A 25,001-nucleotide genomic window follows, 5' to 3' on the forward strand; every position below is an offset into this window, starting at 1 on the left:
TGTGGCACAGGGGGTGGTGGTTTGTAGCTAGGCTCGGGCTGGGCCAGGCCAGGCCAGGCCAGGCCAGAATGTTCTGAACAGGACATAGAGAGCAAAGGGCCTGGCTCATCTTTGGTCCCATAAAGCACTTGGTTTATGTCAAGCTGAATCTTTGCACTTCAGCAGGGAAACGGGAAAAGGTAACATGATCAGGAACGCCAGTTGCTAAGCTACGACTGGAGAAATGTGCAGCACAGGCAGAAACGTTTCCAGGCCATGCAGTTTAGATCGTCCAGAGCAACTGGCGGCGAGTGTTTTGAGGGAGTTTAGAACGGTAGAAGTGAGGGGAGACGGGAGGCGAGACTTCACACTTCGGTGCGCACGCAGCACATCACAGAAAAGCTCTTGGTAGAGGGAGGAAATAGCTGCAGTTGGCATTTCTTTGTAAAGTTCAGGCTGCGGTATGCTCCCTAAAGCACCTGCAACCTGACGAGGAGCTGAGGTGTCTGGCCGGGAGGATTAAGCACTGACAGGAGAAAGAAATTCAGATAAAAAGCAGGCTGTGCTAACACTGAGAACAGTTTTAACAGAACTCCTCCCGCCCATCTCCTTAAACAGGAGAGGCTGACTCAGCCTTAAGGCATTGCAGAGCCCTTGGAAAAATTAGCACATGCATGGAGAGTGCAGAAATGTGTGCATATGTGTTATATGTCTACATGTATAGGCTATGCATGAATTCAAAAATGAGGGAAGTCGAAACTCAAGTTGAATAATTAGGTGAGAACAGCAAATCATTTAATATTTTACCTTAACTGAAGCTAAGTCGAGATCCTGGCTTTAAAACCTACAGAGGCATAATAATTTGATAATAAATAACATTGTATTCTTGAAGGAATTTGATAAAAGATAACTTGTCAAAAGTTTGATTGTTATTAATGGCACCTTTTACCTACATGTATGGATGCAGGGATTGAAAAACTTCCCAAAAAATGCTGAACAACAAAAGAGAAAAAACCAGGAAAACAAAGTGAGCTTAAAAAAAAAAAGGACAGTGAGCTCAGAAAGGTTGGTGAGCTTTCCAAGATTCTCATGGCATTATTGATGCTCGTCAGATGTTGGTGAGCGTGGTGGAGGTGAAGAGGCGCACAGTGAGCATGCCCGGGATGTCGTTGTCCTGGCGGCTGCCCTTGTCGCGGAGGTGAAGCGTGTGCTGCTCCTGCCGCTCGTTGGGTTCGCTGAACACGATCACCTGACCCAGGAAGGTGTCCATGATCATGTTCTTGTTGTAGATCTGAGTGTTGCTCGTGGGAAGCGCACATCCATGAGCAAACGTGGAAAATGGAAAAGAATGGGAAGAGAGGAAAGAGAGAAGGAAATGAGTACAGGAGAAAATCCAAAGGAAAAACAGCAGGGAAAGAAAAGTAAACATGGGTGAAGGCAGCAGAGCAGAAGTCAAAGTTACAGACTCGCAAACGAAGGTGTAGTCCCAGAACCTTTTCAAATTGTGTCATGTGTCACAGCCACAACTTTTTGTCAAGTCCACCAAAACAGATGCATAGTTCATACATTTTTTCTACTAATAAAAATCTGAAAAGTGCGTAGAAGCGCCTTTCACTGCAGTTACAGCTGCAAGTCTTTTGACCGTGTCTCTGCCAGCTTTACACATCTAGAAACTGAATTTCTTTCGAATTTGCAAATCGCAATGTATGATCAAAAGCTAACACTGCAACTGGCACAAAATCCCCACTGTGACACGTGGTGGTGGCAGCATCATGCTGTGGGGAAGATTTTCTTCCACTGGCTGTTTAGAAGCTGGTCAGAGCTCAAAGGAATATCAAGGACAATCCTAGACGAAAACCAGTTAGAAGAAAAATAACTTGTTCTATTGGGCTCCGGTAAAATCCAGGAGGGACTTTGAACTTCGATGCTAACAGTTTATAAAAAAGAGAGAAACATGCAAAATCTAAATTCACAGCGGTCAGCAGATTGTGTGTGGAGTCGAGGTGGAGTGCAAGCAGAAGCAGGTTACGTTAGATCGTCATTCCTCTAAAGTGACAACGCGAAGACTTCATCCAAAACCTGATCCACACATCGGTAGCATTTTTAAAAAGAACTTGGCAACCAATAAACTTTATCTGCAAGATGGTAACTAAAGGGAGGTTTACTGAAGGCAAATCTTTAGAGTCTGAATGAGATAGAGCTTGGCTACAACAGCAGAGAACCTGTGTGAATGTCTGAAGTGATATTTTACAGTGTCAGCCAAAACGCTCCCTGAACACTGATCCATAGTTGGTGCCCAGTCGTAAGTATAAGTCTCTTGTTGAAAAAATCACAGAGCAATATTTCTTAAAGTGATCTTAGTTCAATATTTTATTGAAGAACATAAATAACAATATCAATGGTAAAGGGAGGCAGACAATATGTGGGGACATAATTTTTACAAGATGGAGAAGATATTTGCAGTACTTTATGCTTGTACGAAAACATATTTGGACTCTTAAACAGTACAGCAGATGGGTTTTTTTACATTAATATACTGCTGGTCTAGAAATTGTATTTTTGTTTTACTTCTTTACTTGTAATCAATAATGTCCCAAAATGCTTAAAGGAAGTGTTTTAGTTTTGAAAATAAGTGTCATCAAATCAGTCAATAAGAAAAACATATTTTGATCATTTGTTTTGTTCATATCACCCAGCTCTACATCATCCCTTTTTAAATTAGAATGTCATTAAATGTTTAAACCGGTGCCGTTTTCTTTAGGATATGTCAAACCTTTCACCAACAACAGAAACATGTTGCTGGGAATTGTACTAAAGATTTTTTGAAAATTTCGTGTTTGGGCCTTGAATTGCCTGTAGCTGCCACAGATGACTGGACCGACCTGCTGCTGAACCAGCCCCGTGTTTAAGTCCTAGCTTAGGGCAGATGCTACAGATTGACAGCTCACCTCGATGTGGATGGTTTCCTTGGGCTTTTTGCGGTAAAACAGGCCTTTAATGTCGAAGTTGGGGCAACGTGTGTCTTTTTGAACTGGTGAACGAACCCTCTCTCCTTCACAGGTGATTATCACATAAGAATCCACAGCTGTAAGAAAACAGTCCGAAAAATACATAAATAATTGGACACGGATAAAAATATAATCATGATCTTTATTATTCACCCAGCCAAAAATTAAGGATATATGCTGACCTATATGCTGATATATGCCCCCCCCCCCCGAAACGATTTTGCTTCCTGATAAACTATCTCTTTAAAAGATATTAAGCTTACTATCATGTCTGTGGTAAGGAGAACATTCAGCTGCTTTCTGAGAGACAAGTTTCATTACATTGTCATTTTTGTTGGTTTTGTTCACAATTAATGAGTAAAATAATTCATAATGCAATTAAAATTGTACTAAATACAGGGGTTAGATATGATTGTTGGGACCCCAGCCATGGGTTAAAACATAAAAGGCCAGTAAGAACTTTTCTGGAAATTTCAAAATAAATCTCATTAACCTACTTCCAGCTCAGCCAGCCAGGAACAGGAACGGGTTAACAGCGGACTTCTCGTGACGTCACTGTTTGAATAAAAACCCTGCGTTCCAACAAACAGATCTCTTTCCATGCAGATCCCCACAGGAACCGGACAGGAGGGACACGGCGCGCTAATGTCTCCTTGCTGGCAAACAGACATAACTCTTAAAACTGGATCCAAGAGTGTCATACAATCATGCGATTATATGCACTAAGTTAAGTAGGAATGAACTGCTGTTTGAGTAGCTGGTATTCATTCATGAATGGGGTAATTAGGGTACAAGCGTGGCTTGACTTTTCTCTTTGAACTCTACAGAAGCAAAATTTGTTCCAGAGAGTTCCAAGTAGAAACCCTGTCTCTACAACGCCGAGCGGAGACATTTTCCCGGTCAGAAGGAAGGACAACGGGACCGCACCAACATTGCCATAGCAGTAACATGCAGTTCGGCTGGGCAGGACTCTTTCAGGTCATGGTTTTCAACCATCCTTGATTCACTTGTTTATATTGTACATAGCCCATTAGTCTTCCTTATTCTTTCATTTTGCTTGGTAGTTTAGTTGGATTGTTTTAGTGTAGTAAAGAGTTTATTCATTGAAATATGTTTGACTTTGAGTTGACTTATTTTTGTTAATAGATTTTTGTATTTTAAGAAATTGCGTGAATTCATTCTGTGTTTGTACAGAGCTGTGTTGTTCAATAATGCCAGAGCTTGGCTCATCCCTTCAATTTTGTCCTAATACCATCGCCTTACTGGGCTGGTATTCACAGAACAACCCTTAACAGACCGAAATATTATTTAATAAAATATTAAAGTATTAGTATTAAATAATATATTTATATTCATAATCACAACATCATCCTTGCATAAAATATACTTGGGATGCACCAATTAGAATGGAATCGGCCAATTTTCCCTTGATCGGCTCGCCCTGATTGGCAGGTCAACTACTGAAAAAGTTGATTTTTTCCCCCTAGTTATTAAATACATCAAAACTATGGAGTTAAATTTGTCTCAATATTATTCAATCAAACAAAAAACTAATCTCAATCAAAAAAAAATTATATTCAATAAAAAAAAAACTAATCTCAATCAAAAAATATTAAGTTGTGATCAAAACTTTCAGAGTTTTTTCTCACAAAGAGAAAAAAGTTATTTGCAAAACATAAACTTTTATTTGCGCAGGTCAAAAATCTTTGGTTTACGAGTCTCGCTTTTTTGGTTTTGACGCTCTCTGTTTTTGGTTGAACTCAACGAATTTTGAGTTCTGGAAACATGAACATCCTGGGCGGGGCCTAAAGACGAACGATGTAAGACGTTTCCCTATTGGTTAGCGCTGACTAAAGCAGCAGACTCTGATCCCCGCATCTCTGAACTTCTGCTCCAACTGCAGGGCTTGCAGCGTCGCTTCAATGAGGAGACATCAACTGTACAGAAGAAAACTGCGGTCAAGTGAGCCGAAAGTCAGAAATACGCGGTCACGCCAGCCGACACCAGCTCTCTCTTAAAGATTAGCGTCACGCATACAAGGTGCATTATATATACTACACTTGGGGTAGTTGTGTATTTCTCCAGAAACCTACAGTGAAATTATGAAATACTAATTCTGGTTATAGCGTAGATGACCCTCTAATATAATCTGAAGAGATTGTGTTGTCACCTCTCATGGTTTTGGAGAAATAAATTCCTGAAAGTGGGACAAATGTATATAATGGTTGAGCATTTTGAGGTATTTTGACAAGATATTTCTCCAAAATTGTACAGTAAAATATTAAATATTTATTCTTTTACATAAAACATTAATGTGAAAGTTGTAAAAATGTAATTAATATAAATGTTCTGAAGGTTACTTTTCTGTTTTCCTCTTATTTTCTCAACCGTTGCCAGGATCGGATCCTTTCTGCTCCGTTACCGTAAAGCACCTTGTATGCGTGACGCTAATCTTTAAGAGAGAGCTGGTGTCAGCTGGCAGGGCCGCGTATTTCTGACTTTCGGCTCACTTGACCGCAGTTTTCTTCTGTACAGTTGATGTCTCCTCACTGAAGCGACGCTGCAAGCCCTGCAGTTCGAGCAGAAGTTCAAAGATGCGGGGGGTCAGAGTCTGCTGCTTTAGTCAGCGCTAACCAATAGGGAAACGTCTTACATCGTTCGTCTTTAGGCCCCGCCCAGGATGTTCATGTTTCCAGAACTCAAAATTCGTTGAGTTCAACCAAAAACAGAGAGCGTCAAAACCAAAAAAGCGAGACTCGTAACCAAAGATTTTTGACATGATCAAATAAAAGTTTATGTTTGGCAAATAACTTTTTTCTCTTTTGATCACAACTTAATATTTTTTGATTGAGATTAGTTTTTTTTGATTGAATATTATTTTTTTGATTGAGATTAGTTTTTTTTGATTGAGATTAGTTTTTTGTTTGATTGAATAATATTGAGACAAATTTAACTCCATACAAAACTAAGAACTTTTTAAGTCTTTGAATGACTCAACCAACCAAATGCAATTTGATGCCCTCTTCTGAGGTTAAATAAAATCAGATAAAGGTTAGGGACACACGCTTTGATGGATAAATGGGATTGTATTTTAAGTCATTTTTCTTTAAGAATGGATGGAGTTAGTCGCTGTTTTACTCCAGACATGACAGGTCAGAAAGTTTGATTTTTGATTGATCAGACCAAAGAATTTTGTTTCTCCTGGTTGAAAAATCTTCACCACAAAGGCCTGACAGTTGGAGTGCATTAGCAATGGTTGACCTTTAGGATGTTTCTTTCTCCACAACAGAACGCCGGAGTTCTGCCTGAGCGATTGTTGAGTTCTTGGTGACCTCTCTGACCAAGGCCTTTCTTCCATGATTTCACAATCTGTGCGAGTGATCCAACTCATACATTTCTAAATAACTGAAACCTCAGGGCTTTTCCATTGTCAAATTGTTTTTGTATCTTTGTATCCTAGTCCTTCTCCTCCAATAACCCACTTTAGTTGGATGGCCAGATTTAGATCATGGTGGTCCAAACATTCTTCTATTTCCACATAATGGAGACAGCAGTGCTTTTGGAGATGTTTGATGCTCAATGCAAAGATTCAGGCTAGTGGCTGTGATACAACGGTGTGAGGATATTTCCTTGGCACACTTTGGACCCCTTAGTACCAACTGAACATGGTATAAACACCACATTCTGCCAGATGTATTGCTGCTGACCATCTCCAACTCTTTATGACCACAGTGCACCCATCTACTGGGGGCTACATCCAGCTGAATAATGCACCATGTCACAGAGATCAGATAATCCCAAACTGGTTTCTTGAACATCAAGACATATGAATCCAAACATCACCTTTACCATGCGGAGGAACAGGAGATTCACACCATGCACGTGCAGCTAACAGATCTGCAGCGACAATGTGATGCTGTCAAGTCAAGATGGACCAAAATCTCTGAGGAATGTTTCTGAAACGTTTTTGAATTATGACAGTTCTGAAGGCCAAATATGGCCTAACCTGGTATTAACAATAATAATAATAAAATGGTCTGTGAGTGTGTTTTAACTTGATAAAAAAGATATTTTGGTATTTTGTAGGCTTATTAACAACAGTAATACCAAATGTAACATATCCAAACACTTTAAATTAGACATTACAGTTATTCTGACGTTAAAATATCTTATGTTGTGAGTGAAGTTGCAAGCACAGCTCTTAGACCTTCGTTTCCAGGTGTTTCCCTGAAAATTCTCTGCTAGAAAGTCGTTCCACCCGACCCTCCATCTACTTCCAACCCACTCCAACTTTATTTGTTAAAGCACTTTAAAAACAACACATTTGGTAAAGGTTCTGTAGACTAAAAACCACAAATAAACAATAAAATAAATAAACACACAATAACAGCAGCGGTAAACCAACACTTCAAGTTAAAAGCCAATCAAAATAAAAAGAGAAGACCTAACAGCATGAAGAGAATCAGACTGTCTGATGTGCAAAGGTAACTCAGTTTTGGGCCAGTGACTGAAAATGCACGGTCACCTTTCACCTTTCAGCTTCCTCTTTGTCTTCAGGACCACTGGGATGCCCCGCCCTCCTTAGACATTAGCAGTTAGGGCTAAGAATAAGGGACAGGACGGTGAAATTGGGTTCAGCCTAAATGTACCTGGATTCTTGTAAAAATGTTTAGGTTTGACGGTACTGGAATGATCTGGTTTCGAATGGACTATTTGTAACAGATTGGACCGATTTGCTTTTCGTGTAAAGAACTTTTTGTTGGTAAATTGCGCAAATAAACCTTAATAACTGCTTTAAAAAAAACTCCAGCTTTTCACCATGGATGGGGCTTTAATTAAAAGGCAAGTTAAAGCTAATACTAAGCCCAGGATGTACTGAGGAGATCAGTAAAATAAAGGTATAAGAGACTGCAGGAGGCGCTGTGGTGCAACTCTTTTGTATGTTGAATGAAGCAATGAATGTCTATGATCTATTTTTTACAGTACATAAACATGCAGATAAAAAGCAAAGGTCTCAGACTAAAGCTGTTATTCAGCGAGGGTAAAGGACTTACCTCCGTTGGTGTCCTGTCCCTGCAGTCCCTCAGCACTCACTACATGAACCTGAGTGACCAGCTGAGGGTAGCCACACATCCCGGTCCAACAAGTCTGAGGAGGCTCGTCCAGAGTCAGCTCTCTGCAGAGAGAGAGAAGGTGTATGAGCATAAATATATAAATGTTTAGATATTTCATCCTGAAGGACACTTTCTCCTGCTGCCTTTCAACTAAGCACAAATCCCATGTCTGTTGGACACACAAATCGGGATTTCGAGGCTACATGGTTTAGATAGTTTATAAAATGTGCAAGGAAGAAAATCTAAACTGCGTTTTGAGCCTTTACCTGGATTTGATGTGGGTTTTTATGTATATATGTTTCTGATTAGGATTATTTACAGGTATATCCAATTTTCTGGTTATATTTACCTTGACTAGCAAAGAATTTTCACAAATCTGAAAATAGTGTTTCCATGCAACATTATTAAAATATTTTTACAAAATTAGCATATTTCATCCGACCAATAAAAGAAAAGTGTTTTTAATACAAAAAACGTCAACCTTCAAATAATCATGTACAGTTATGCACTCAATACTTGGTCGGGAATCCTTTTGCAGAAATGACTGCTTCAATGCGGCGTGGCATGGAGGCAATCAGCCTGTGGCACTGCTGAGGTCTTATGGAGGCTCAGGATGCTTCGATAGCGGCCTTTCGCTCATCCAGAGTGTTGGGTCTTGAGTCTCTCAACGTTCTCTTCACAATATTCCACAGATTCTCTATGGGGTTCAGGTCAGGAGAGTTGGCAGGCCAATTGAGCACAGTGATACCATGGTCAGTAAACCATTTACCAGTGGTTTTGGCACTGTGAGCAGGTGCCAGGTCGTGCTGAAAAATGAAATCTTCATCTCCATAAAGCTTTTCAGCAGATGGAAGCATGAAGTGCTCCAAAATCTCCTGATAGCTAGCTGCATTGACCCTGTCCTTGATAAAACACAGTGGACCAACACCAGCAGCTGACACGGCACCCCAGACCATCACTGACTGTGGGTACTTGACACTGGACTTCTGACATTTTGGCATTTCCTTCTCCCCAGTCTTCCTCCAGACTCTGGTACCTTGATTTCTGAATGACATGGAGAATTTGCTTTCATCCGAAAAAAGTACTTTGGACCACTGAGCAACAGTCCAGTGCTGCTTCTCTGTAGCCCAGGTCAGGCGCTTCTGCCGCTGTTTCTGGTTCAAAAGTGGCTTGACCTGGGGAATTTTGGGTTTTCATGAGCTGTATGCCAAAATCATCCGTATTAAGACAATAAAAGACCTGAAATATTTCAGTTAGTGTGCAATGAATCTAAAATATATGAATGTTAAATTTTCATCATGACATTATGGAAAATAATTAACTTTATCACAATATGCTAATATTTTGAGAAGGACCTGTACATTCTTTTTAGAAAGCTTTTGGGCAACTCATCTCATAATTACTTGCAGTCTGAAGGCACATCGGTGAAGACCCGGAGCAGAAATTCTCCCTGCTGCCCTGGGTCAAAGGTTGTGGGAATGATGACATATCGACCTTCCTTGAGCTCCTTCCTGAGGAAGACGCAGCGCGAGTTGATGTAGATGGAACCTGCTACTTTCTGCTGGGCTGTGTGCATACGGTACTTCCGATTTAGTTCAACCTGCAGAATGAGAAGATGTTACTGGAGAAGTTTGGCAACCTTGAAAAAACAATAACTGGTGTTTTTTTTGTGTTTTTACCCGGTGAATATCGAAGCCTATAGCAAGATTCTCCCCTTTGCCTTCTTTAGGTGTGGCTCTCTTCTCTTTTTGTTGCAAGCAGATCAACACTTCATCCTCCACCTTCTTCACGTCAAACACGTACTGGTGAAAAAAAAAGAAGATGACTCCATTATTACCCTTCAGCACTGGTGACACATCTATTAACAACAACAGAAGCACACTGACCAACCTGAGGGTTCTGCAGGAAGGTGACCTTGTGATTGATGCAGCCGCCGGAGCGGTTGCGTAGGGGGTCCTGGCGGTGCACCCAGGAGCCCCTCATCACCTCCTCCTCCCAGGTCTTGTGGATGCTCAAGTAGGAGGTGTTGATGAGGCGGCAGAGGATCAGGTCGGTGAAGTACTGGCAGAAGTCATCAAAGTTCATCCTGCAGAAGGACAGGCAAAGAGGAAAAGATAGACCGCAGAGAGTGGATACCAGCTGGAGGAAAAGAGGAAGTTCCTAAGTAGGTTCAAAATGAAAGGAAATCAGAGCAAAGAGGAACATTTACATGTTACAAAGAGCTTTCTTCTGTTTTGCTTTTCTTCCCAACCTAAAGGTTTGAGATCATCAAAGACAATTTAATATCAGACTAAAATAAACTGAGTAAACATAAGAAGCAGTGACTTAATTGGTTTAACTGTAATTGTCCCCCTTGTTAAGTCATGAAATAACTGTGATTATCCACATTAATTTGGTTGAATTTCACAAGCTACAGTCTGATCTTCAGAAAAGATGCTGCAGTTATTTTTGCTTAGAGAAATGTTTCTATTCAGCCAAAGACTTGAAGAGCTGAAGTTTAGATTTCCAGTTTTTATTGCTGCAGTTTTTGAACATTGTGAAATTTTCTGTTCAACCAGAAATGAAAAAAAAGCACATTCTGTATTTTTATGGTGTAAAATACAGTTCCAACAGAAATAGCTTAGACACAGCTAACATGGCTGAGCTTCACAAAAATTAATTTTGGCCAAGAAACCTGCAGTCAATACATCTCTGAATTACACTGAGCAACATCAAAGTCTTCTAAACAGTAGGATTCACAGAGGAAACATGTTGATTCAGATTTCCCTCTTGGATCGGTTGATCAGTGTAGCTTGATGCAGCTTTTATAGAAATTTATGCAGATGTGAAACTTCTGAATCACTGGAATCATTTTAAATCACAAAACTTTGTCAGGAAAGGTGTAGACCGGACCACGAGTGGAGATCCAGAGGAAATTTGAGTAAAATATGCCTGAAAGCAGTGTGTGATCCCACAAAAGTAGTTTTTATGTTAACCAAGGAAGACAGGCGACAACTAGTCTGTAAAGGCTAAATCAAAGTATAAACAAAGAAACAAATGTAAACCTTAATAGCTGGTGTTTGTAGTCTGTTATCAAGCTAATTTAAAGCAATATCAGACATTTTGTATGAATGAAAATATTACTTTTCTAATAGTTTGCACCAGAGAGTTGCAGGATCCCCAGTTTGTCCCATGATAACCATACTGGTACAACGTGTTTGATATATTCAGTGATTAAAAAGTTACGGGTCTCACCAGAACTCGCCGTCATCCTGCACGGTGACACCCAGCTTCTCTCTCTCACTCTTGCTCACCTTGTTCCACTCCTCAGAACTGAAATCAACAAGAACAAATCTGCATTTGTGTTTCACCTGGTAACCCTAGGTCTATTTGCAACTTCAGACTTTTAATTATGAAACTTTTGATTCCTTCTTTTACAAAGTTTCACTTTAAATGAAACATAAAATTAAAAAGTAGCATTTCTGTCTTATCCAATGTGCAATAAATGCAAATTAGCTCTACTTATCAAGTGAAAAAGTTTTACTGTCTGTATATTTGTTTTTTCCAAACATTAAGAAATAGGTTCAAATTCAATAGAATAGACAGAAGTTTTTTAGATAATCAGTAAATGAGGAATTAAATATATTTGAAGCTTTAAGTGTTAAAATAATACAAATATGCAGTTATAGATTTACAAAATTAATTATTATTGTTCAGTGTTGTATGGGTCTAAATCTATCTGGATACTTCTACTACTATTACTACAGCGACTACTACTGTTACCATTACTACAACAACTACTGTTAAATAAATCAAAAAATAAAAACAAACATCAATCCCACATGATCAAATAAACCACTAACAACTGGTACCACCACCACTACTACCACTACTGGTAACAGGTACTACTACTACTACTAGCTCTAACAGTACTAGTACTGGTACCACTACTACTACTGCTAACCCTACAACTGCTAGAGGTAGGAGTAGCAGGAACTACTTCTAGTACTGCTACTACTAATACAACTCTTACTACCAATATTATTACTGGTGCCACTACTGGTACTACTATAAAATGAATGAATGAGTGAATGACTACAATAACACCAATAATGAGCATAAAAACCACAATGAACTTCTTTAGTTTCTATCAATCAAACCTGAACATGAATGCCTGCTGCGTTCAATGCTCATGGGAATTCTAGGTGTTTACTGCCAGGATACTTTTTCTCTGTTTATGATTCACTGCTACATCTTAACAGCCTGCCAGCCTCCTGATATGCCAACAGGTTTTATCAAGCCTTGAATAAATAATTCAGTGACAGTGAATGAGATCATTCACGTTTCCTTAAGGACATCTGTTTCTTTCACCCTCATTGATAATTCATATTCCATTATCACCCAGCTTTACTGCCTCCCTGCTTTGTTTCTGTAAAGGGAAGACCTTTATATTAGTGTTATCTGCTCCTCAGTGGACCATAAATGAAGGAGTGAAGCAGAAACTCTGAAAACAGCCGTCTGAGAGGTGCTGAAATCAGTCCCTGTTGTTCACTGGGAGGCCCATTAGCTGGATTGCATTTCCATTTTTCATTGTCTACATGACATTTCTCACTGTGTTGTTCTCTTGTCTACAACGTGTGCATTATTTATGGGCTGAGCTTTGTCCAGTCATTTGAGGTTTTCTCATTCTTCACATTCAGCCTCTTAGTAATTAGTGTGTCAAAGTCAGACTCAGAGGAACAGTTCACTTTGGCATTATGGAAATTAAATCAGAGAAATTGTTTAAACCGTTCCTCAACAAGGTCACATGTTAAAAGATGAATTCATTGCTTGTCCTCCATCTAACTGAGACAGTTTAGTTACACCAGAAATGATGAATGACAACAGCTTCAGGAGGTTTAAAAATAAAGTAACTGCAGCAGTGGCTCATGATCTGCAAGTGGCAGTGCTGTATTTACCTGTCGCTCCACGGGCCGCTCCACTCCTTCTCTCCCCAGGGGTTCCTCATCCGGATCATTTGCAGCTTCTCCGATTTGAAGAAGGCCAGCAGTCCGTGACCAAGCCGCACCTTCCGAACGTCCGTCACGGCATAGGCGTGGCCTTTGACCAAACCACATTCCAGCCGTGCCTCCATGTCCTCCACTGTGGTCGCCTAGATAAACAACCGACAGTGTGTCAGACCTTCAGAAGGACCATCCACACCCCTGCCTCTGCAGGCTGAAGACGACATGATTCATTACTCAGTGAAATGTGGGAGCCATTGGGTTGATGACTAAAAGGGTCGGTTAGATATTTGGAAAGCATCTTTGTTGGAATATGAATCAGATTACTTGAAAAACTACTTGTTTTTTTCCATATTATTTGACACAAAAAGTATACACCACCTTCTGCCCAAACAATTGAAATTGATTAAAAAATATATTTTTTTAGATGTTACATTAAATAAGAAAAATATAATAGTAAATTATGATATATTATTAAATCATAATAACTATACAATACCATTCTTTTTACATTAATGCGTTGTTAGTTATGGGTTACCACAAGGTTCACTGCTTGGGGCCAATTATTTTACAAATCTATAAAATTATACTGTATATGTATTTATTAAAATTATCAATAAATTTCCAGTGTTATGCTGGTGATACTTCTTATACATATCCATAACATAAACCCCAGATAATCAAGCAATTAATATAAATCTTTGGATCAACGCTTCTTAAGATCATTTAAATCCCATTTTGAACAAGTTTCAGAATAATATCAGAAAAGCCCAGAGAAAGACCAAAAAACCTTCAGTTCATTCAAAATAATGCTGTAAGAATTCTGTTGACAATTAAGAGAGATCATGTTTCTCCAGTTTTTACCAACAATTAAATCCAGAATAGATGTAAGCGTTTTTCATCTTATATACAGTATTTTCCATAAACTGGAATATGATGAGGCTCGTTTTCAGATTAAAAGTACCTTTAGAAATTGACTACCTTTAAGCAGGCATTAAACATACTATTAAGCCCACATTTCTGTATTAAAAATGTTTTCTTATCGGTCTGATGTCATATTTTAATCTTAAATGTCGTGTTTTTACTGGCTGTAAGCAGAAAATCATCATACTTTACAGAAATAAAGGCTTAAAAACATCAGTTTGTGTGTAAGTAATCTTCATTCTTTAATCTATTTACTCAGTGAATTGGGTTAATGAAATAAATGAACTTTTCAATAATATTCCAATTTACTCAACATGACTGCATGAATCCTTAAATAATCTAACTCCATCTTAAATCAGAGATCTGATTAATCCCGATGTTCCCATCAGAGGACTGCTTCAAACTACAGGCTTACTGGTGGTTCCTAGAACTTCTAACCTTAGAACTGGAGGCTGATCTTTCAGGTATCAGGCTCCTATCCTGTGGTACCAACTCACAGTTCCTGCCTGTGAGGCAGACACTCTATCTACCGGTACTTTTAAGACCAAGCATAACATTTCCCTTTAAATAAAACTTACAGAGTGGCTTAGGTTGAACTATCTCTGTAGTTATGCTGCTTTAGGGTTAGCCTGCTGAAGAACATAATGACCACTTTCCTTCACTCTGCTGTTTTCTCCAACAACTCTCCAATCTGTAGTTATTGCTGCCATTAACCTAGAGTTGTCTTTTTGCAGAGAGAAAATACTTGGCTTGGTGTTTCTGGTTTTTTTATTGTGTCTCTTCACTATTAACTTCTTATTCTTTGTCAACTTTCTAAACAAGCGTAATACTTGCAGGGCTGCTGGGGCCTGGTGCCCATCTTCAGTGCTCAATAGGTAAGAACCAGGATACATCTTGGACAGAACCTCTGCACATCATAACAACAATGCAAACTCATTCACACCAAAGGGCAGTTTAGAGACCAGTCAACGTCCTGTGGAAGGAAGCTAGAGTACTCAGCCCACATTTGAAGATACTGTATGTGCTGATTTTAAAACCAAGTAGTGTCAAAAGTGAAGAATTTACTGAGCTAAATATCTCGTCACCACAAGATAACGTGTTTTATTCCCCAAAGATAACAAGTAAATTGACCTGTTACAACAAGAAAACTCTAGGGAGGATGACTTTAAGTTTTCAGTTTCTAAGACACCCGAAGCATAAAGTCTTTATGCAGGTTCTTTCATACAATACCTGATATTATATTTCTATAGAAGCAAACTAAGCCAGATCTGTGATTTCAGATGAGGCATAAGGTTATGTGCATTGGGTGAGGGACGTCGTTCTTAGCTCACTCTGATAGAACAGCTGATGAGACCGTCTCTGTTGTGGACTTTGAGTACTCTTTCAAAAAGCTGGTTACGAGCCACCTCATCTGTTGCCATCTGACCCTCCAGAAGGTCCACGGGCTCGGAAACACCGCCCGTAAAATCCACCAGGGCATCTGCTGTGTTTCCTCCATCCAAAGCCTCATAGCAGCCATAAACCCTGCAGGAAAGGAGGATAACTGAGGTATGCTCCCACTTATCTGGCCTGAGGACCTGCAGCTGTGAAAGTGTAAAACTATGACAGCTTTGTGTTATCTCTGCTCATCTGACATTATATACAGTATCTAATGGTAATACTCACTTGGCGTAGGCCTTTTCCACCAGGGCGCTCCAGAACTCGTTGCTGTCATTGGAGTGGCAGTAGACGAGCTGGTTGTCGACTGTCGGCAGCCGGTCGTCAATCACAACGTCCACCCACTCGCCAAAGCGCCAGAAGCGGAAGTGGAAAATCCCCGCATACGAGTCGGGCTTCTCTGTATCCCACTCCTGCTCCTTCCAGTCCGGGATGACCTGGAGCAAGAGACGGAGAAGGTGGAGGACAAGGTGAGCGGAGCATTTAGCTGTCTGTCGATGGATTCTGAATAATGTCAGAATGGGTTGGGAAACGACAGTAAGGTCACGTTGCCTCATATCTGTTGATGCATTTAATGTTGGTGAACAAATTTAATAGGTTTTAGCTAAATAATTGGGCAAACTAGAGTCATTTTGACATAATAATATTTAAATGCTGTTATTATCTAACCTGATTGTTACTGATTGAGGAAAAGTTTCACTCAGACATCATCCATGTCAACGTAGATTTAGTCCTGTAAACTTCAGGGTGAATAACTGAGAAGTATAAAAGTCAGCAAAATGTGGAATCTAACAGAGACCCACTGATTATGTTTAGTAAAGTAACCTAGTTTACAAACTGAAGTAGCTAGCTAGTGGCTACGGGTATCCAACGCGTGGCATGAGGGCCATATGCGGCCCCTGGACTGATTTTGTGTGGCACCCAACTGCAGTTCAGAAATGGAACAAAGTTTGCCTGCCAGCCATGCTGGTTGATGTAGATCAAGACTGGTAACTTTTCATTGGTGCAAAATCTTTTCCCCCACACAAAGGTACAACGCAGAGTATTTGTCTTTTTATAACCTTGCTTTTTGCACTCTTTAATTTCATAGTAAATAAGACCACATGTATCCACTGACTTTTACTCAAAAGCAGACTTTGGTGCACACACATAAGCTTTTAATTACTTTATTAAGGTTGGTCTAAATACAGGAAGTGTTTTCAAAGAAATAGTGATTAAAATCCTGATCTTAATGCTGAGAATGTACGTTTTGTATTTTTTTCCCATCGAGCCCAAAATAATTTCCAAGCTGGAAAGTTTTGGTTCTACAAAGATTGACACATCCCTTTCCTACAAAACAAAAACAGAATACTTTATGTTTCATCAAAATATTTCAAGCTTAGTTTATTGTTGAGCAGGTCAGAAAATTCACAATTTAAATTGTGTTGATTTTAGTTTAAAAAACAAAAATTATACTTTCTAGAACATGGTGCCGGTGCCAACCTGCCAATTCTGGTGTTCTCTGGCAAGTGCCAGTGGATCTCCACGGTACCGGGCAGTGAGCACAGGGCCTTCAAGAGAACGTTGGGCCCTCAGCCGACCCTCATGAAGTCTGTTTCTAATTGTTTGGTCAGAGACGTTCATGCCAGTGGCCCACTGGAGATAACTTGTAGGGGTCTGGTAGTAATCATCCTGTTCCTTCTTGCATAGAGGAGCAGATGCCGGTCCTGCTGATGGGTTAAGAACCTCTGACGGGCCTGTCCAGTTCTCCTAGAACATCTGTCTCCTGGAATCTCCTCCATGCTTAAGACTGTGCTCGGAGACACAGCAAACCTTCAGGCAATCCTGGTGAAGCTGGACTGCCTGTGCAGTCTCCTAGGGCCTCCAAAGTCAAGTTCAAAGGTCAGAACCACTGCTGACAATAAAGAGCACAATGTCTGTTTGAGATTTACCACCAAAGATAATCCCTATATCTTTTAATATTTAATATTCTGTGGATTTTGTAGAAGGTGGGTGTCCATATGGCAAAAAATTAAGAGAATTTCAGAAAAAGAAAGTCACCAACAGTCGAACACGGTGATGGTTGTGTGATCTGGGGTTGCATTGCTGCCTTAGGACCTGGACTTCTTGCTGTAACTAGCAGAAAATCTTGAAGGAGAACGGCCGAGCATTCAGTCAGTGAACATCATATTGAAACGCGCTTGAGTTGTACAGTAAGACAATGATCCAGTAGGTCCATCTCTAAAAGGGGGGCATACATTTCAAATAGGGCTGGTTTGGATTTTTTTCCTTAATAAATGAAATCATCATTTGAAAACAGCCTTTTCTGTTTACTCAGCTTATCTTTTTCTAATGTTTGATCATCTGAAACATTTAGGTGGAACAAAGAAGCAAAAACAGAGGAAAGCTATAAGGGAGCAAATACTTTTTCACAGTACAGACAGTGGTGGAGCCTCCAACACGATGAAAATGCCACAGAAGGTGTAAACGATGCTGTGAGCGACACCAAAGGTGAACCAAGTGACAGCCCTCCAGCGGGTGTTCCTGGAGATGTCAAGATGTACTAACTGAACAGCAGTTCCTGTCAAACCTCTCTGCAGGATGCGACTCGGTGCTGAAGGAGAGAATCCGGTCTCGTCTGATCCAGGGGAGGAGAAGAGAAACGCCTCAGAGTCATTTTATAATAATTTGAATTGGCATCTTTTCTCCGCTCTGTTTTCTATTGCTCACGTTCTGTCTCTGCACTGATGGTGGGGAAACCTTTATCTGGCTTAGCGTCATCTGTTGTGATGCAGAAACAAGAGGAAAGAACTAAAGGGATCTTTCCCTCATTGATTTTCCATTTTTCCAACATCAACAAACACAGACTGCCTTATTCATGTTAAATATCTGTAAAGTAAAAAGATGGTTCCTGTGATCCTGCTGGAACTTTATGTTCAAGATGTGGTGCAGTCAAGGATCTGTAACCAAGCAAACACAATCAAAAACAAATGTGTGACAAACAGTTCTGAGTACAACTCCCTTTGGGCCGATGCTGAACTCTGCTTTTAAATGTAATTAGATCTTGTTTTCTCCTGGCTCCTCTGTACCTCTGTGCAAGACCCACCCACTGTTCTTTAATGCGGCATTAATTAGGCATGAAGTCATACAAACTGTTCCAGTCAGCAGAAAGAGACAGAGATTAAGAGCTAGTGGACAGAGAAAAAGTAAAGACACTCAGATTTGACACGGCTGTTGATTTTAATCCAGCCTGCAGTTGGTATCCACCTCTCAGCACTGTTGGAGCATGTCTGCAAAGACTGAGCTGCCTTTCCGGCTGGACAACCAGCTAACGGAGGTGATGCGCCTGCGGGTTCAGTCCCTGCAGCAGCGCAGCCAGAAGAGGCAGGAGGGTGAGCGCCTGCTGCGGCCCAATGAGGCCGTGTACCGGCTGGACTTCTCCAAACAGTCCCTCCGCTTCTCCCACTGGACGGTGAGGCTGGCGCAGCCGGGGCGCCTCACCATCACTGCCACCTCACAGCTCTGGACGCCAGATCTCACTAACCTGATGACCCGCCAGCTGCTGGAGCCCGTTGGGGAGTTCTGGAGAGTGGCCGGTGAAGCCCCGGATGTGTCCGCTCAGTGCTATGAAGCTGATGTGGCCGAACTTGGTGAGAGAATAGCAGAGCTGGCGAAGGTGAGGAAAGTGATGTACTTCCTGTTTGCGTTTGCAGAAGGCTGCAGCCCCGAGTCTATCGACTGCTCAATCACCTTCATGGTGGACACTTAAGACATGGGACGAACGAAACCCACCGTAAAATAAACTCAGTGCGCTTTACCTGGAGAAGCTGTTGTTTTTAGGTAGCGTCATGTTTCTTGTATGATCAATTCAGTCAGAAGCTTGTCAGCTGCTTCTTTAAAGAACTCAACAACTGCAACCAATTCTATTGTTTACTTTCTATCTCTGCACCCTGGGAATAAATACAGTTAAGTTAAATTTAAGATGCATCCTGATTTTATTTGTCATTGCTTCGGTTTAAGTGCTGAACCAAAATGTTGTCTTGCTTTCTGTCTGTCTGACAAACATTCAGCCCTGAAGGCTGTGCCTGAGTCCAGTCCCACATGAGGCAACACACAGAGACAATGTGCGCTTGTTTACAAGTATTTCCCAGCAGATGAGCAAACAGGTCGTGCTGCCTCATTGACCCTGATAAACAAGAGAAGGATTGGTGGCTCTCTTCCTCCCTAAGGCTCTCACTCCCTTCTGCAAACCGCCTCAGGCATTGCACGGGAACTGTGAATGAGAAGCGTCTGAAAACATGTGAGAGAAAACAACTCACAGATCAGATGAATCTAAACTTGTTTCTTGTCAACAAACAGTTCTAAAAAAGTTGACACCTGAAGCATCAAGAGGCTGAATCTGGTTTCACCAAAAAAAATGTCAGCGCACTCTCAAGAGTCCTAATTAAAACCATCCTGCCTGCAGCCTCTGAACCCATGAATATGGATTATAGATCCGTCTCCTCATTGTTATGCATCCTTCTGCTCAATCTTGCTCGTCACCCCTTGACCAAACAGAAGTATATGTAGGTTATGGCTCAACCACTCAGCGGTGGGCAGGAATAAGCTCCTGGTGACCAGGAGGATGTTCCTAAAAAGAAGGAAGATTTAGTGAGGATTATTTGTCAACTTTGAAGGTTTTATTAATCTAATACAGATTCAAATGTTCAATTATCCACAAATGTGAAAAAGAAAACATTGTGATTGCTGTCGATTATCCTTCTTTACTTTCTCTCTTCTTAGATAGAAATACCTATTAACATTATTTTTATTATTAGAATATTTTGTTCCTCATAATAATATCACAATTTAAATGGTTTTAAGATGCATCCTGATTTCATTTGTCACTATTTGACATTTAAGTAAGGTGAGCAGAAATGAGGTGTTGCAGGGGTTATTTAAGAATCTCGTTCAGTAATGAGCAGGGTGAACATTTTTATTTCTCTACACTACATTTTAACTAGCAGTTCCCTGACTGAATGAGGGTGACCTTGTCCAACATCTGTACTGTAATCAGAAGCTGTTATTAATGCAAACAACGACCAGTTCACCCCACACCTCACTGCTCACTGATAAGCCGGGGCAGTGACGACCTGCAAGAAAGTTCAGGCTCTCTGGAATTTGTCTGCATTTTGCCAGGAAGGAGGACATTTTAAACAAGTGACACAAACGAAATCTATCAAAACAAACTGCAAGAGGAAAAAGAAAATGAAGTTATATTTGTGGCGGTCATGAGGTTCATACACTGATGCTATGACGGAACATCAAATTATGTAAAGTGGCCAATTCATAATGTCTGGTATTAAAGAAAATATTATTAGAAATGAAATTACTCAAACAGCCTAGTGCAAACTTGTAGGCCACTTTTGTCCTACATGACGTTGTTTTCTGTGGCTCCAATTTAAGTTCTATTTGTGTTGTCAATATGTTTAATGATTAAACAATAATAACAGTAACAATAATTACAGTTATCATAAGAGTGGTAGTAGTAGTAGCAGTAATAATAATAATATCATGTGCATTACGTAATAATAGTTATAATTATTACTACTACATTACTGAAAGAACAAAGCCCTAACATGTGAACCGGTCCGTCTCCGTGCTAACAGTCTTCTCTGTTTACCTGCCATGTTGATCATACTCAAGCATTTCGGCCTTTAGCATGTTCTAGTGTGTAGTCCATGTTAACAGCAGTTAGTAGAGCTGCAGAGCATTGCTGTCAACAGTTATATGAACAGGATTCACCAGAGTGGGTTTTGGGTTTGAAAATGAGAAGGAGAAACTGTTTTCCCCAGCGATGAAGCTGCTGGGTTCATTCCGGTTTCAGTCGACAGTTTCAACATCTTTTTGGAGGGCGAGAACCAGTTAGAAGTCAAATGACAATTTGTCAGAGCGCTGATGGGAAGAAGAAACAAGGTATGGATCTAACACAATTTCCTCGTCAAGCTTTGGGCTTCTTCACAGTAAGATTGAAATCGGCTCAAAGATGAGACGGGACCAGTGATGGACTGAACATCTGTCTGCATCCACATCAAAGCTTCACAGGGTTTATTTATCCATCTTCACTTTTCTGACATTCATACATCCATTTGTGATGGCTGCTAGTCAGAGCAGTGTAAGCACTCTTCTGCAGGTTACACCCTGATAAAAACCACATTTATCTGATGACCATTTAGCCTGAGAGCTTTCAGTTTGTCCTCAGAGACTCCACATTAGGGTTCACTCTGAAACCATTGAGGTACTTTAATGCTCTGATCTGCACGTCCTAAAATAATGGTTACTAATGGGTACAAACATTCATTATAGGATGTATTGAGTTCATGTATTGTAGATCCTAAGAAATGTTTTTCATCAATGTTTTTGTCACTAAAAGAAAGAGATTATATCTTGTAATTTTTTTATATACTTTGCATCCAAGCAGCCAGACTTTCTGATAACCTTTGGAAATGGTGATGAACAATTCTTCAGGCTTTTTGATGGACTTTGGCAGATTTTACCCTCAGTTTTACTCCAGTACCTGGCCATTCACTGAGAAATTGAGTTTGTTTACTCCATCATCAATCAGGTACAAAAAAGCTTCTAAATTCAAGGGATGAACCGGTGTTGTGTTGACAGATTACATTTTAGCAAAGAACTCATTATAAACATTTTATCACCAGCAGCTTGATAAAAACAGATGTGTTATGAAATATACCCAAACAAACAGTTTAACAGACAGAAAATAGGATTTTAGCTCCAACAAGAAGCTGAATTTTTGGATGATTCATCTTTCAGGTAATTTGTCTGGTCTTTAAATGATGTTTTTCAAAGATACAACTTTCAGGTCTACTGTTCATCTACTGCAGGTAGTTTTTTTAGACCAGACCCTTTTTTTGTCCTTCACTTGTTCGGTTTGCTCATTTGGAAAGTCGCACAGTTAAAAACATGCGGTCATAGTCAAGCACAAGAACTGGACAGAAAAACAGGTTTAGGCAGGACAAAAAAGTCCAAAGAAGAACTTTGAAATGTTTTCAGTAAACACGGAAAAACTGTTGATGGAGACCACTTTAAAGGATAGAGTGTCATGCTCCTGGCAGCAAAGCATTAAGAAATTATTTGCATTCATTTTTCAGCACATCATTTTTAGACACACAAAACGCTGCAACCTTGCACACAAACACGAGGAGGAAACAGTAAAAACCTGCAGTCCAGATGCGGAGACACTTACTTTTTGCCACAGAGACTCTCTGGATGCCAGGCTGGAACAAGCTGCAACGAACCAGCAGTTTCCCAGCTGCCCCTGATGGAGGTCATGTGCACTGATGCCGTCTACAAACAGGTGAGGGTCCTCACACAGCTCCTAAACACGGACAGAGAGCAATAAATGAACTGCTCAATCTACTCATGGAAAGTGCTCCTCTAACAGGTCAACCCTGAAAGTTTTCAAACTATTTCTGGATCCATTTTATCACAAATCTGTAAAAATGTTTCAAAAATGTACAAACATTAGCTGATTAATACAGATGTCCCAAAGTAGCATAATTCAATACATCAATAAACTGTTGGATAATTATTAACATGAGTGATAATATAAACAAATCTGGAAAGACATACATTAAATACATAAATGCATGCATTTGCTAATAATAAAGAAATACCAAATTAAATAACTAAATTTAAAGAATAATTCACTAAAATGTGATTTTATTATGAGGTTAAAGCAAATGTATTGATTTTATAATTGTATTATTTCATATTTCTGTTTGGCAGCATATTTGTATATTATTTTATCTTTGAGCCTAAGAGGGCGGGACAATGATTTAGACAAAACGGTTGGTTAAGCAGCTGAACTGCTTAACCAATCAGATGTGAAGGTGTATTTAATAAGCCACAGTAGTAGCCTGAATTATTTTATATTAAAATTAATACTGAAATACATGATTTCCAAGACTAATAATTATGATTCTTATAAAATCTGTAAATATCAAAGAAAATTGGAAAGAAGTAAGATGAATCAAATGATTTTAATTAACATAAAATAGAAAGATCTCACAAAAATAAAAGACTGTTCTGCTCAAAGGGGTGGGAGTGAGACCTTTAGAATGGTTTGTGATCAAACATGTGTTTGATCCAAAACAACAATCATATAAAAACATATAAAAAGATAATGGAGGCCAGTTGATCAACCAGAGACAGACCATCTGTCCTCATGCACCGTCCTATCTCACCACCTTTTACACAGGAGTGGGAGCTCAGCTTTATATTTGTGAAACCACATTTCCTGCTGCTTCAGCCACAATATGCTGAGACTGAGAGCCCTGAAAACGCACTCAATAAGCTGCTGGACTCTTACACCTACCCACACACACGGAGAACCCACTGAACCACACACAAACCGATTCCCTGTGGTTCCTGGGATAGTGTGTGGGATGATTAGCTACTACAGGAAGTGAGCCACCAGTGGCCTCTCAGATTTCACACAGTTTTTCGCTCTTGTTTAAAGAAAGACACGTTTTAACAGATAGACACAAAACACACAGAATGAATGCTCTGAGTGAAATAGCCTGACATTGAACCCCAACTGAGCAAAATGTATTTATTAATTTACCAACCTTTGTTATTTGTTTTTATTTTTTCATACATTCACTCACTAATCAACATCCTTATTTATTTATATATTTACTTATGCATTCATTGTTTTATTCATTTATCTACTAATTTACCTAATAGGTAAGGTGTTTGTTAAATATGTAAATTAGAGTGAAAGTGAAATCAAAAACACACATTTACGGTTTCTATTCGTAAGTGGATTTAAAGTGCCTGTGACAACAAATTTTCATGATAAATCAAATTACATTTATGGAAAGGAAACAAAACAAATAAACTATTTCAAAAGAAATTCATGCCACTGAAATGAAGTTGTTGAGATACAGGGGTTGGACAATGAAACTGAAACACCTGGTTTTAGACCACAATAATTTATTAGTATGGTGTAGGGCCTCCTTTTGCGGCCAATACAGCGTCAATTCATCTTGGGAATGACATATACAAGTCCTGCTCAGTGGTCAGAGGGATTTTAAGCCATTCTTCATGCAGGATAGTGGCCAGGTCACTATGTGATACTGGTGGAGGAAAACGTTTCTTGACTCGCTCCTCCAAAACACCCCAAAGTGGCTCAATAATATTTAGATCTGGTGACTGTGCAGGCCATGGGAGATGTTCAACTTCCCTTTCATGTTCATCAAACCAATCTTTCACCAGTCTTGCTGTGTGTATTGGTGCATTGTCATCCTGATACACGGCACCGCCTTCAGGATACAATGTTTGAACCATTGGATGCACATGGTCCTCAAGAATGGTTCGGTAGTCCTTGGCAGTGACGCGCCCATCTAGCACAAGTATTGGGCCAAGGGAATGCCATGATATGGCAGCCCAAACCATCACTGATCCACCCCCATGCTTCACTCTGGGCATGCAACAGTCTTGGTGGTACGCTTCTTTGGGGCTTCTCCACACCATAACTCTCCCAGATGTGGGGAAAACAGTAAAGGTGGACTCAG

General features: G+C 40.0%; 2 protein-coding genes across 4 annotated transcripts in view; one reads left to right on the forward strand and one right to left on the reverse strand.

Annotated features, from left to right (window-relative positions):
• Positions 1-333: 333 nt before the first annotated feature.
• LOC124876625 (calpain-5-like) overlaps positions 334-25,001 on the reverse strand; it is a 52,265-nt gene continuing 27,597 nt past the window's right edge. The window contains exons 3-13 of one of the 3 annotated variants that reach the window (XM_047379552.1): positions 22,670-22,801; positions 15,673-15,881; positions 15,339-15,531; positions 13,039-13,232; positions 11,336-11,413; positions 9,992-10,187; positions 9,781-9,903; positions 9,505-9,701; positions 8,042-8,163; positions 2,928-3,064; positions 944-1,270 (exon numbers count right to left, since the gene is read on the reverse strand). In XM_047379552.1, the coding sequence (XP_047235508.1) occupies positions 1,088-1,270; positions 2,928-3,064; positions 8,042-8,163; positions 9,505-9,701; positions 9,781-9,903; positions 9,992-10,187; positions 11,336-11,413; positions 13,039-13,232; positions 15,339-15,531; positions 15,673-15,881; positions 22,670-22,801 (1,764 nt within the window). In that variant the 3' untranslated portion in view covers positions 944-1,087. Of the gene's footprint in view, positions 1,271-2,927; positions 3,065-8,041; positions 8,164-9,504; positions 9,702-9,780; positions 9,904-9,991; positions 10,188-11,335; positions 11,414-13,038; positions 13,233-15,338; positions 15,532-15,672; positions 15,882-16,926; positions 17,079-22,669; positions 22,802-25,001 lie in introns of those variants that run through there. The other 2 variants (XM_047379551.1, XM_047379553.1) reach the window with 2 other exon arrangements.
• Positions 18,705-20,029, forward strand: LOC124876626 (olfactory marker protein-like). Its single transcript, XM_047379554.1, has one exon. It carries the CDS (start codon positions 18,710-18,712, stop codon positions 19,190-19,192), a length of 483 nt encoding a protein of 160 aa, XP_047235510.1. The 5' UTR covers positions 18,705-18,709; the 3' UTR covers positions 19,193-20,029.

The sequence above is a fragment of the Girardinichthys multiradiatus genome, chromosome 11 (genome assembly GCF_021462225.1).
Source record: "Girardinichthys multiradiatus isolate DD_20200921_A chromosome 11, DD_fGirMul_XY1, whole genome shotgun sequence".
Taxonomy (NCBI): domain Eukaryota; kingdom Metazoa; phylum Chordata; class Actinopteri; order Cyprinodontiformes; family Goodeidae; genus Girardinichthys; species Girardinichthys multiradiatus.